The 13,691-nt window shown below is 38.6% G+C and overlaps 1 protein-coding gene across 7 annotated transcripts in view; it reads right to left on the bottom strand.

Moving 5' to 3' along the window:
- The window catches only part of TENM2 (teneurin transmembrane protein 2), a 479,584-nt gene that overhangs the window by 85,736 nt on the left and 380,157 nt on the right, over window positions 1–13,691 (bottom strand). For all 7 annotated transcript variants that reach the window (XM_014948063.1, XM_014948062.1, XM_014948061.1 and 4 more), the window contains one exon: window positions 2,215–2,409. In XM_014948063.1, coding sequence (XP_014803549.1) covers window positions 2,215–2,409 — 195 coding nt within the window. The remainder of the gene's footprint in view (window positions 1–2,214; window positions 2,410–13,691) is intronic.

Genomic DNA, 13,691 nt, shown 5'->3' on the forward strand with positions numbered 1-13,691 from the left:
TGTAAATTAATTTATTGACTGACTTATTGCCCAACAATGTATGCAAAGAGTTATTTTAACCTTTCTTGTGATGTTATTGGCCCCTTCCCAGTTTGCAGTCAATACCTCCTGCCTTTGTCATCCATTTATCTTTTTGAGAAAAAACCCTTTCAAGCACACTGCTATTTGAATAATATATATCCTTTCACCTCACACGGTAATTCACCTCCTCAAAAACTTTGTTGGCTGACAGTATTTTGTAGTGTTTCCAACTTTGAATGGTGTTGACATTAACACCTTTGCAAAAAGTTATGTACTACCTTGTTATTTAAACTTTTCTGGAGTGGGTGATGTGTTTGTTTCGCCCATAGGATAAGCTGAATGAAGCACTACAAGAGCTTATTTCTCTTATAGGAGTGATAGGGGGTTCAAGATATCTAGCTCAGCTATACCTTAGCCACTCTAGACAACTGAAAGTAGAGAGAGAATTCCATGCAAGGAGCTGGAAATTACCATCAAGATGAGGGAGGAACTACTTACAAGGTAAGCCTTGCAGAATCAAATGAAAGAAAGATAATTTTAGACCATCTACCATAGTCTCTCTAATAATACAAGCATTTATACAACACCACAAAACGTGATTGCATTTAGTACTAGAAAGAGACCTTCTGCATTCCTAGGGAACAGACTGAATGTCGTAGAGCACGCTAAAGACAGTCTTTTCCATCTTTGACTTAACAAGAATACCAGCTATAGGAAGGCTCTTCAGATTTCTTTTTTTTAATATTTCCTATAAACATACACTCAGGGTGAACGGAGGACTAGCAATTCTAACATACAAAAAGGACATTATAGAATTTTCTGGATATAGCTTAAAGTCTAACCCATTAAAAACAATGGAAAAACTCTACTGACTTAATTGAGTTCTGGATTAGAGCTTTAATAACCAGTGTTGTGTTGGGAAGCTTTCCTGGAAGGAGATGACAGGAATGAAGTGAACAAACAGTTGCAGTGTTGGCAATCCTACTAGTGAGGATCCTTGCTTTTCTTTCGCGGTTTTTTTTTTTTGTTTTGTTTTTTGTTTTTTTTTTTTTAAGCAATATAAGTTCACTCAGACTAATGCAAATTCTTGTCCTAAAAGACTAATTCCTAAATGGCTGCAGTTCATGCTCAAAGAATAGAATCCTTAGTGGTTTAGGTCCCTGTAGTTTTCTTCCCTTTATTTTCTGATAGGAGAAACTGCCATTTACTATAGAGTAAGATAAAAATTCGTACACGTGGTGGACAGCTCTGCATCCCACTCAGAATACCCCATAGAGACTCTTTAGTCCTAAAACCATGCACCTCCAGCCCTGTCACTCTAGTCCTCAAACGGCTCCTCCTTCTGGAGGATTAATAAGCTCTGGAATGTCATCATAAAGTCGCTTGAACTATTACTGCTCTGAGGATGTGCCAAGGTATGCTGAACTGTCTATTTAGCAATCATCCGGGGAGTTCAATTCCATTTTTAAAACTGTACGAATATATTTCTAAAAGAAAAGCAGTCTAAGTTACGTTGGACATTCCAACAGAAATCACTGTGAATAAAACCAGTATTGAGTTTAATCTATGACCACATTTCGCATGGGTTATTTTGTTAAATCTGCTGATCCTACATACACAAGGAATTGGAAACTTTCAAGTGAAGAGCTTTTCTGCATTTAAAGGACACTTATCGTTTGTGTGCGACATCTAACTTTCTTTAATCCCACACGATTGCAGCTAACAGGAGTAATTTGCCCTACGTGAAGACTGTCAGTATCATGGATACCTAAGCCTTTCAAATTTGTTTCATCAACTTGTCTTAATAGTGAAATGTTTGCTTGGTGTGGAACTGCAGCTATAAAATTCTGAGTGCCGCTGCTGCTTTTTCCTCTGTGTTTCACACCTAAATTGTTCAATAAATATAATCCATAAGGAAACATTTATCTTCACTCCTCAACAAAGGAACTATTTAGGTTTACTTGTGGCAGACTGTTAATACTGCAAAACAATGTATACAGAAGGCCAAAAGTTTTGTCTAAACTTAGTCAGACCAGTAAAATTGTGATGGACTATATTTTTACCCCTTTTACAATAATCTGCCACAGCAGTTTTAAATTTAAATTTTTATTCTGTTCTTTCCTTTTCTCCTACCTACTAAATAAACCCCAAATCCAGAAAACAACCTCGCAAGATAGAAGGAAGATGTCCTACCTTCTTCACAGTTTTCTCCCTTAAAGCCAACAGAGCAGACACAGTTCCCTTCGATGCAGGAGCCATGACCTCCACACGAGGGATCAATACACTGGCTGACGGGGACATCGCACTCCGGACCTTTCCAGCCACTGTAGCATAAGCAGGTGCCTTTGGAGTATTGGCCATTGCCACTGCACAGAACTGGGCAGGCAGCTGGAAAATTGAAAGAAAGACAAACAGCACCCAGGGTCATACATGTATTCACGTAAATGCACTAAAAGTCCACTACCAAATACTTATAGGTATGTTCACATATCTTAATTTACTGGGGAAAAAAAATATCTAAGGTAATTTGTAGTAAATCTGTTATTCATTTACCAGATAAATCATTTGGTTACTATTTAAAAAAGCACACGTGTTGGGCATTCTGACAATACAACTACTATTCTTTAAAGACTATTGATGATGTCTGGGATAACTAATGGGGTAACGTGACCAGATTCGAGTCTGACATCACTCTGCTTTGTTCCACCACGTAACATCCAGTTTTCACAGACAGCAGCACACAAAACATTCAGTCCCCAGAACATTGTATTATATAGCATCTTTCTTCTTCCATAAGACTTTTTAAATGTAATGTCCAAAAATTTTTTAGACCCTTTGACTTGCTTTTTTCAGTGTAAGAATCTTTAACACAGGAATAACACAAGTTTTCATGTACAATAAATGCACCTTGCCACTCATATCCCTGCTGAACCTTGTTTTCCCAAATCCCAGCGTTGACTGCCTTTAGCCTGTGTGCATTGGCAAGAAAGCACCATTAACCCTTATCCCTCCCTCTTGTATTACTAAGGGGGTAAGACACATTCTGAGCAAATATTCATTTATGCAAATGAAGTGAAGCCTATGAATAATAAAGGTAGTCAGTAGGTCTTGGATGCCAGGAATCAGATGTTAGACATATGCAGAGCAATGGAAAGAAACAAGTAGTTTATTAAAAGCCAGTTGCACATAAATGTTACACTAAGGCATATTCACACTTCTATATGCCCACGTCTCCCATGTGAACATGACAATCTGCAAACTTACATGCCTGCCAAAAGATTGAATGTGTGGTCACCAGCCAGAGAAATGGAAAAAATAACAGAGGAATAACTGAAAGTGGGAGTAATGAAGTGAATCTTTGAGAGAAGGTACACTTCTGTGCTCTTCTCTCTGATGCAGTTTGATAAAGATAGAAAAGTATTTCCCTGTCTTTTCACCCTTCAAAGTAATTAGAAACTAACAGCCGGTTTTACAGTGCCAAAAATATACTCAAACGCTACTATTAATCATTAAAAGGTCTTAATGTCTTCTTTCTTCTATTATCCATTTAACCTGAATGATCAAGAAGAACCCAAGTAATTGATTTCCTACAAAGAAATGTGTAATTGTCCAGTTATACAACTTCTCCACTGTTAGTCCTGTAACCCTTATTAATCTTAGCTGTCCCATTGATCTGCTGCAAAAACACTCTTCAGGATAGATTTTTTCAAGAATTTTCTTATTTGAAATGGGAAAAACTTGATCAGAAAAAAATATTTTTAGATTTGTAACCTGAGATGTTAGCTAAAACTTAAGAGTGCTGAGAATTATTTCAATTAAGACTACAGAATGATGGGCCGCATATCACATGTATAATCTTTTTTAGCCTATTTTTTCCACCATGGAATAATAACGAAATTAGTATGAGGATCTTTTCTACCCCTCTTCTGTCTTAGGGATATATTGTCTGTCTTTTGGTTGCAATAGGACTTAATTCTACCTCATTCCTGGTGTTCTCTCTTACTAAATCTTGTTCAATCTTTTTCTTCCTCACTCCAAAAATGAATACAAATCTGAGCAAAATATAATTTCTAGCAGCAATTTTCTGATTTCAGATGTGACAAGTGCTTTACTGAGTTCAGTGAAAAAGTTTATGGTAAAGTTCTACCGGTTTTGCTTTTTGCACGTGGTCTCAGAATTAAGGTTACTGACCCAGCTGGATTGAATTACATTACAGACAACTAATGTCCTACTGCACTCTAGGACAGCCTTTTTTACATCTTTTTGCACACCCTCAAGAAACACCCTTCCCTGACATACATCACACTGAACTAGTAGCAACTTGAATGCAGTACAACTAACTATTCCTCCTGTCTCTATCTCAGCTCCTCAGCACACACAGCTTTTTCACGGCCTAGATACACTAACTGCTGCCACTGCGAGTCAACAGGTCAAATGAGGACCACTTCCACTCTTCAGGGATGAAGACCCGGGGACGCAACCAATTCCTTTGTCCACAACTCTCCACCTCACTGCAATTAAAAGTCTTGTTTGGGCTGACATTGATACATTTTCCAAAGTCACTGTAAGAAAGGTAATTACTTCAGTCCTTCTCTCTTCACTTCTCATGGTATAGAAGCTGTGGAGGTGAGTGATCGGAACGTAGCTTGTCCTGAAGACCTGGAGTAATCATGAGTGGCAAGTTTCTTGGTGCCACCCTCCGCATGCTGACGCTCAACTTCTGGGACACCAGAGGCTAGCACAGCAGAAGAAAGACTACTACATGGTGCTGGGTCCTGGGGCTAAGAGCTCCTCCCACAGTAGTTTTTTTTAGTGTTCCCTTACTCTGCTATGGTTCTTCAGGAATTTAAGTAAAGCTGAAAGCCAGGTCACAGCTTTTCACTCCTCTCTTCATGCTTCTACCAGGGTCAGAGGTCTTGCTATGGTTCATAGATCTATTCAGTCCTTGTGAAGCTTGTATGTAAATCGAACAGTAATCTGCCTTCAATGATCTGCCACTGCAGTGTGTGCTGCCAAGATGTTAGTGACACCAGAACTGACTTTGGAAAAGATAGAATCTGTCATTTAACCTTAGGGATGGAATTAATACAGTTAAGATTAAGACACTTGCAACCTACAGCCACAAAGTTTAATCTACAACCCTCTGCTGGGGCTATTCTATGAACTATGTAGCAGGAATATCACCTTTGAAAATAAGAAAAATTGCAGAGGTTCTGGGTTAGATTTTGGCATTTCCAAGACTGTCTTGTCACTAAGATTGCAGGAGAAACACATAAGCAAGAATGCAAGCAAGTGTAGGTTATAAGAAGCTGGCTTGTCACTGCTGTAATAAATAGCTCTTATTAATGTTTCTGCTATGGGTTTGCAGGCTGTCTTAAGTGAAGAACAGAGAGAGAATCAAACTGCTCTTCCATAGAAAACAGAAGCAGGCAGTCTAAGAAGACTAAGAAGCATCTGCTACACTTATTTGCTAGATGATGCTGCTGCAAGGCGAGACCCCACACAGTCCACTCTAATTTTATATCCAGGTGGCTTCAATTAACATGCAAACAAGTCAAGAGTCATCTAGAGTTCTCGTTATGTACAGCTGCTTATTTTCCCTATGTGAAGGGCATGGCCCCTATTCCAGGACAGAAGTGACTGTTCAAAGTCTGTGAAGGAAGGTTGGTTTATGGAATGGAACAATCACGTTCCACCTCATTTCTGTGGACAGATAGGTTGCATAAAGACAATTGCATATCACACACCAGCACTGTCAAAAAGCAGACAGACATCTTCAGGAGTAGTTATGGCAACACTCAGGTGAGTTAAGCACAAGGGTATATCTCCTGAGTGAAGTTTGAATAAGCACAACAGGTATTAACCCTAAATGTGGTTTTGATGCCCTTTACCAGTATTCGAACAAAACCAGACTAAGTTCTTAACATGGATACTACAATGGGTACTACAGATCTTTGAGTCCTGTAGGCTGCACACATTTAAGAGCATGAACTGAGCAGGAAAGATCAGATGAACATCCCTTTACAAGTTCTCTCTCTAGGGGTTATCTTAGGATAGGTATTTTGGAGTAATGTTAATATTCCCTGATGCATGAGGAAAGGTGATTTGTTAAGAGCCTGTTACACATGGACTAGGAGAACAGATGGTAAGGGATAATGCCCAAATGGTCTGGTGTCAAAAGCCACCATTGTGTCCAGTGACATTTAACACTTAGGTGTCCCAGCTGCAGTCTTTGTACACACTCCTTTCACACATCCTTAGGGCATTCACATGTACGTACTCACCGGAGGTGTTCTTCTAGAGCATGGCAAAAAACCAGTAAAGGATATCTGAGGAGTCAAACTCTTGGAGGCTGTTGCAGAACTTGGTTTAGTAACACAGCTGCTTGGTTGCGAGGGCTTGAAGTTCCAAAAAGGATTTGAAGGCAGAGTTCTGACTTGGTTCCTCTTGCTGTAGAGCAAACATTACCCTGGTGCAGAGAGAGCCCTGCACCACTAGGATCTAGGCTGTCAGATCTCTACTGCAGACTTTTCTCAGCTCCTCTTCATCAAATAGACAAATTGGTTTAATTCTCTTGAAAGTTAATGAGTTTCTGGGCACAAAAATATGCAGACTTGAAAGGTTTTCAAACTTGCACCTGCAACGCTTCTCTGTCCTGGAATAGGTCACAAGCAATGCCCCCATAGTACTCTTATTTTGCAAGCAGCTCAGTTTTACATCCAAAGGTAAAGTTTCAAATGGGGCATAAGAAGTTTAGCTTCATTTGTGCCATCTGCAGGCTTATCCAGAGCCCAGACAAGCTGTCAGGAGTCACCCTGTATCAAGTCAAAATGTTTCAACCCACGTACCACAGAATTCTGTGGCGAGATGCTCATGGCAGGCTGCTGAGGGGACACACTGGTCTGGATGGACAAAATTGCATCAAGCCTGTTGAGGTATTGTTTGAGTAAGGACCAGAACAGTTGTATCCATAGTGTTTGTAAACTCTAATCTTGCCTATAAACCAGATTATTCTTACCACAAACTGGTGCACATAAAAGATGAGCATGACTGCCTATTCACAATGCAAGCAGTGAGCAAAATTAGGACTGAGAGTTGAAATGCACCTTTTTAGGCTGCATTAACAGAGCACTTAGACGTTACCTCAAGTGCCCTTACATGCTAAGTACTGCTACCTGTTCCGTCAACCAATTTTAACAAGATTACCTGAAAAGTTAAAACTCAGGGAAGAACATTCCCTCATTGAACACACAATTCATGGGATGAAAATCTACAAAGGCTACTGTACACAAAGAGACATCATCTACCTTAGGAAGCCCTAACACAAGTTACCTCTAGAACTGAAAGAATGTGCTGGAGAAGCATCAAAGACAGGTATCATTTTTATTCTTCCTCAGCTGAAATCCTGGGTAAAATGGAATTTTGGCTCTTCCTCAACTATGTGCTTTATGCCACCATCAGAGCTGAAATCCTGGGTAAAATGGAATTTTGGCCTGAACCATTACAGCTTTACTTCCATAGCATAACCTCTATACAAACATTCATTCAGAAAAAAACATTCGGAAGAGGCACTATTTATACTCCTGCGTAAGAGATGTTCAGTCCTTGTTGAACTCTAAAGAACCCTGTCAGATCTAAGAGAAATAAAGATTATTTTTATCTGCAGATGTTCCTGTTCAGGAGGAGGAAGTGAGTTTCAGTCTTGAAACTTTTGCTAAACAACATAGATTAAGAGAAACGTGCTTTACAGCACATGCACTTACTAAACTGCATGAAGATCACCTGTTCTGTACATGTGGTCACATACTTGTACGTCTAATTGGCCTACTCTGATTAGTATGGTGCAACAGTGGAGAATATGCACTCATATTAGAATGCATAGCACTTGTTGAGATTTACACAAAGTTCTCTTGAGGTCAGACATAAACTTGGTTCTACTTCCAAACATACGGACACATTTTGAGTCTACTCATCAAGAACAATTCCCAACTTTTTTGAGCCTGGTTTTGCCCCAAAAATTCTCTCCTATACTCAGTACTGCAGGGCAGCCCAGCATCTCTAAGCTTGGGGGAAGCAATTTTGTATCACGAAACAAAATACATGTTTTTCAAGTCTTTAATAGAACCATATTAACATTCTATAGTTGTCCCTCAAAAATTGTCTGAACCTACAGACTGGGCAGGTTTGATATGGTCTTTTTCACAGTTGCACTAAGTCCTAGCTATATAAAAAAAATGAAGTACACACTAGAGTAACAGAAATCAAGTTGTTATTTGTTTCACTAGCCATGGGGAATTGTACTGAAGACAGATGTAGGTCAAACTTCTTACCACAAACCTTACGGGTGAACCTTCTGAGTCCGGTTCCTCTGGAGAATAATTAATTCAGACTCTGTAATAGCTCACACTTGGACTTCCTTTTAGCAGAGATTAAGCTGCTACTGCTGAGAGATTACACCTGATTTTACTAGTATATAAAGAAACTGGATTACTGTTTATGACACTCTAATCTGAAACCAGTAAATGCAATCCAGGTCAGCTGCAAACTGGAGTAGAAATACAGGAAAGATCCCAACTACAACTGCCCGGTTCCGAACACCTAAAAACCATGAATCACATGTCATATTGTACTGGCTTTTTTCTCTTTTTGGTCTTATATTGGTGACACGTTTAGCCTACAAATGCTAGTTTCTCTTTATTAGATTAAGACGTAAGCACATGAAGATGTATTTTACTGGTGCTATGGCTGAATCCTACTACAATTGTAAACCAAAGCCCTGAATAATTTTAGATTCATTTTAAAAGCTACAACCAAGCTGTTGCCTACAGTCAACCCCTAAAGTGAAGTTATACCTATTTAGAATTGAAAAAAAATCATTTATAAATGGCTTACAATCCTCGAAACCACTAAAACCAAAGGAATGGAAAACATTTGCATTTTAGAAAATCAGCCCAGCATTTAAGAAGTTAATTTCTGACACCCTGATTCAAAATGTTGGCTCAAGATGTTACATTATTATTATTTTAAATGAAACAGTGCTGAAATATAAAAAATTACCAAATCCTTGTTAAATCAAGTGTTTACCCATAAGACATTTTTAAAAATTAGGGGACATTAATTATATGTATTCTTATTTATAGCTTAAAAGTACAGTTGTTTTGTTTGACAACACTTTCTTTCGTATTTTATTTTGAAACCTATTTTAATCAGGTGGGTGCACATTTCACAGTTTGTCTGCATGCCTGTTAGTTTTAACTGGGTACGAAAATCTGAACTAACTTCAAAGACCACTTCATGGTTTATGTTGTTTCACTTTTACTAGTTTATGTCATTTTTATGCTACTTTCCTGGTAAGAAGCTGCCCCACCCCTAGTAAACTAGCCCCAAGAAAATCATTCTGGAATGGGAGACTGAATGAATCCAGGTGCGTTTCCTCTTTATGCCTCACAAACATATTTGCGTGGTTGGGAAGAATGGTGTTTGACGAGACTGCCTGCTCTTCTGGGATCACTATCTTCGTCAGGCTGAAATGTTCTTAAAACAATTAGGAAGAGCTAGAACATCTTTTAGGTTGCTCTAAGACCCTGTGCTCTTCTAAGCAGAAGTCATCTTGAAGAAATTCACCCAGAAGCATAAGAGTGAACCACTATAAATAACAGTTACTGACGTTATATGCTTTATTAATTACTTCAGGAAATAGTTTGCTTCGACTAGAGAGCACACAAATAATTTAAGTGCTTTGACAGTGGTGTTACTCTGTGCGTGCAGGCAGGAGGGCAGGAATCTCTGGGATCCTCACTGCAGCTGCCCAACGCCCGGCCGTGCCAAGCTCCCTCCTCCGCCTCCGTCAAACCGCACATTAGTAAGCAAGGAAGAGATTCACAGAAGAATTTCCAGAAGGACAAAAAACCTATCAGGTGTGTCAAATCTCTGACATTCAGAAACCATTTGGGGAAAGCAGCACACGCTGACTTAAGCACTAAAGTATGGATGCTTTAATTAATCCGGGGTGAATTTAATTGCTTTAGTTAAGTGGAAATCGGGTTAAAAATGATGCAGAGCATGCTGGGGTGTGTTAAAAACATGACATATGAGTTGGATGAATCGATAAATTAAAAGCGCACAGATGTTTTAATTAAACCCAGGAAAGTTAACGAAGATCACTAGAGACTTTTAAGCCTATGATTAATTCAATTCATTTAAAATACCTGTAGAGATATGGGGATGCCTCCATTTTGGGAGTTATGGAAGTTCTCAATCGATAAGTACTTAAGCTGTTCTACAAAAAAAATGGCAGGATTTTTATAGAAGTGACTGAACAGCATTAATTGCACAATGAATATTTACATTCTTATGAACACTCAGTAAACTTTTGCTTTGGCCAAAATTTATCAAAAAGATCATAGTTTTTCTCTTTACCTTCCATGCGACTTTATCTGTCAAAAAGACCCCACTTGCTGTTCCCTTCTCTACCATTCTACAAAGTATCTCTTTCCATTGGATAACTGCTTTGCCTACAACTATTAAAAAAAAAATAAAATCTATGTAGAAAATATGAATGTGTCTTCCCACATTATCCAGCAGCAATTTCCAGAAACACAGCAAATTTTAAAAATAATCTCTTTGGGTTGGTCACTTGCTACAAGAAAATTTTGCTTCATGACCCTCCCCCTATATTATTGTTAATAACAATAACAATGCATTCAGTACGGATAAGGAAAATAAAAATTAAGCAAATGTCAGATACATTGGAACTAATTTAGTGGTGGATTGAAATGGCTGAAGCTCCATTAACGCTAGTACGAATATGAGCTTCGACAATCTATCTAGCCATCAACACAGATTTAAGTCTCAGTTCTCTAAAGGTACTGAAATCCTGAGGGGGAGAAAAAAAGGCCACTGTACTGCCTCGCTGGAAAAGCCACAGCTGAATATAAAAAAAGATTTTCAAGTCATAAAAAAACAAACTAAAAAGTGGAGACAGAAAGAGGATATTTGAGTACAGCAAGACACTTGAAGAATCAGCTGGCTGTGCCAGGGTTCAACTGTCTCAAGGACCTTCTCTTGTCAGCACGTTGTGGAGCCAACACTTGGTCAGCCTGTTTGCTCCCTCCCCACGGCTGCAGCAGCCCTGCAGCTATCACGGCCTGTATCAGAGGAAAGACTGTAGTTCTCCGTGCACTGCACTAAGATGATTTGCAGAATGGGAGATTGATTTGCAGCCGATCCAGCTAGAGCCCTCCCTATCTACAACATCATTTAAGAGCAGCACAGTTCAATTTCTTTTTCATATGCATCAATGCATTCAAGGAAATGGAAGTTACCCTGCACTGGTTCTGGTTTACCACAGGAGACTGTGACATATATTTTGTGCCTCTGAAAATAAAGGCAACTTAAAAAAAAAAAAAGGCGGGGGGTGGGGAGGGGAGAATTCTTTTTGACTCTCTGCATGATATATGGGATTGGAGGAAAATTTAGATGGTGGATAAAAACGTCCTGAAAACATTGCCTTGCAATCTAAAACTCTTTTTTTTTTTTCTGTGGGAATTGGTGACAGAATCAGAGCTGTGAAATTCCTGCTTTAGATATAAGCAGTGAAGTTGATACAACTACAAGAACATGCAGAGAAATAAATTTTACTTTCTACCAACAGATGGAAATAAACAGATGTTGACATTGAATACTGTCATAGACAAGCATGTAGATCTTCATTTGTATGTCTTGATAACTTCATCACCAGAAAAACTGAGGAGGAAGGGAAAATGAAACTATTTCAGAGGTTTCAGTAGGTATCTCAATGGAAAGAGACAGTGAGGAATCACAGAGATGATGCTTCAAGCTCACAAGAAGCAGCAGTAAGGGCAAACATCAAATACCAGAATTATCCTTCCCAACATGTGTGTCCTGATTCATAACAGAGAAGCACTAACAGCATGAAGTCATGTATGCATCTAGAAAAAGAAATGAAGAAGAGAAACATTTCTTCAAATATTTTGGTAACATTTTACACCATTCCCAGTGAATGGTGTGAAAACCATTACTCCTCTGGTACTGGTTTAGCTCTGGCTAAAAGAGAAATGCAGTAGATGGAGGATTGCATCATAGGCTGCAGTGTTCAGGCTATTTGAGACCCAGACTGCTCTGCTCTCATTTCAGTTACTACTATTGGCCTTATTAAATTTAGCAGAAAAGATTTAAATCATAACATGATAAATTGCACAGTTCCATGTTAGCTGCAGATACTTAAAGATTTTTCTACATTTGAATTAGAATTTTTTTTGTTTGTTTGAGAAAGTGAAGGGGGATGACAGCTAACTGAATATAATCTCATTCAAATAGGGTCTAAATATAGGAAAATATTTAAATTACAGGTTCAAGTCTAGATATAATGCAGATATGAACAAAGTTGTGCGTGCTGAAATCTGAAGCTGTGATTCAGGGCTGTTTCTGTTATTCAGGGATGGCAAATGTCTAAGGATCTCTTAACAGCTGTATTTCTATAATGTGATTTACAATACTACTTAATCATAGTTCCTTCAATGACATTTACTATCATCACAAGGACTCCAAGATGATCCCAACACAACTGCAAAGACAAACTCTTAGAACTTAATGAAATAAACAAATACCAGTACAAGTCCTTGGAGACAACGGAATCTAAAAACAAAATGTAGATTGCAACACAATTAAATAAGCTAACCAATTAAACACAAAAGCAAATTACAAAGCATACATCACAGTGAGCACAATACAGCTCAGCAGAGCAGAGTTAGAACACAGAACCACCGATGGAACTATTGTAAGATTGGAAGAAAGATTTTTAGCTTGCCAGAAAATAAGCTGCATCCTGCTGTATTTGTATGCCTGTCCACCTCCCTGATGCACTGGGAACCTTTTGAAATATTTTATTTATTGGAATCCCACTGAAACAGAAAATATTTGTGCAAATAGATGTGCTGTTGCTGCACATGTATAAGAAGGGAAGAAAGATAAAGCGAAGTAACTGATAATAGAGCAGGCTTCAAAAGCAGCTGCGAGAGATCAAATGAACGCAACCTGCTTCTAATAAGTATGAAAATATTACTATAATGCTGCTGAAGAAAAATCCGCTAATAAGATTTTACTGTGTTTCCATATGCTTTCCATCTTGGACATAAGCAAAGTAAACTTCCTTATACTAAGCCAACAACAGTTGGTTCCAGTTTGTCGGCCTCAGCTACAGCACTGCCTTCAGCTCTGCCTTCGGTCCCTGAATTTCTACTGGTTGGGTGATGAGTGATCAGATAAAGATGCTCCAGTGTTCACTGAAATGAGACTCATAATTACTTACATGCCTGCTTCTTTTTATCTGTCATGTTTTGTTCAGCAGTGGCATTAGCAACTTTTCTCAGTTATTTCCCTCCTCCTCCATTACTGAATCCCTCAGCTTCCTTTTTTTTATTTTCCATTCTGTTAGTTTTGTCTTTGAAATTTTCTCCTATAGAAGTCAGTCTACCTCCTTAGCTGCCCCACTGTCCTGCAAGCTCTTTGGGGAGAGGGGTCATATATATTTCAAATTCATACACTGCAACATTAATTTAGAACCATATGAAACGGCAATGCAATATATAGGCACAAACTTGGCTGTATGTTTTCTGTTGGTTTAATACAGAAAACAAATGTGAATTAAG

The sequence above is a fragment of the Calidris pugnax genome, unplaced genomic scaffold (assembly GCF_001431845.1).
Source record: "Calidris pugnax isolate Ruff unplaced genomic scaffold, ASM143184v1 scaffold27, whole genome shotgun sequence".
NCBI lineage: Eukaryota > Metazoa > Chordata > Aves > Charadriiformes > Scolopacidae > Calidris > Calidris pugnax.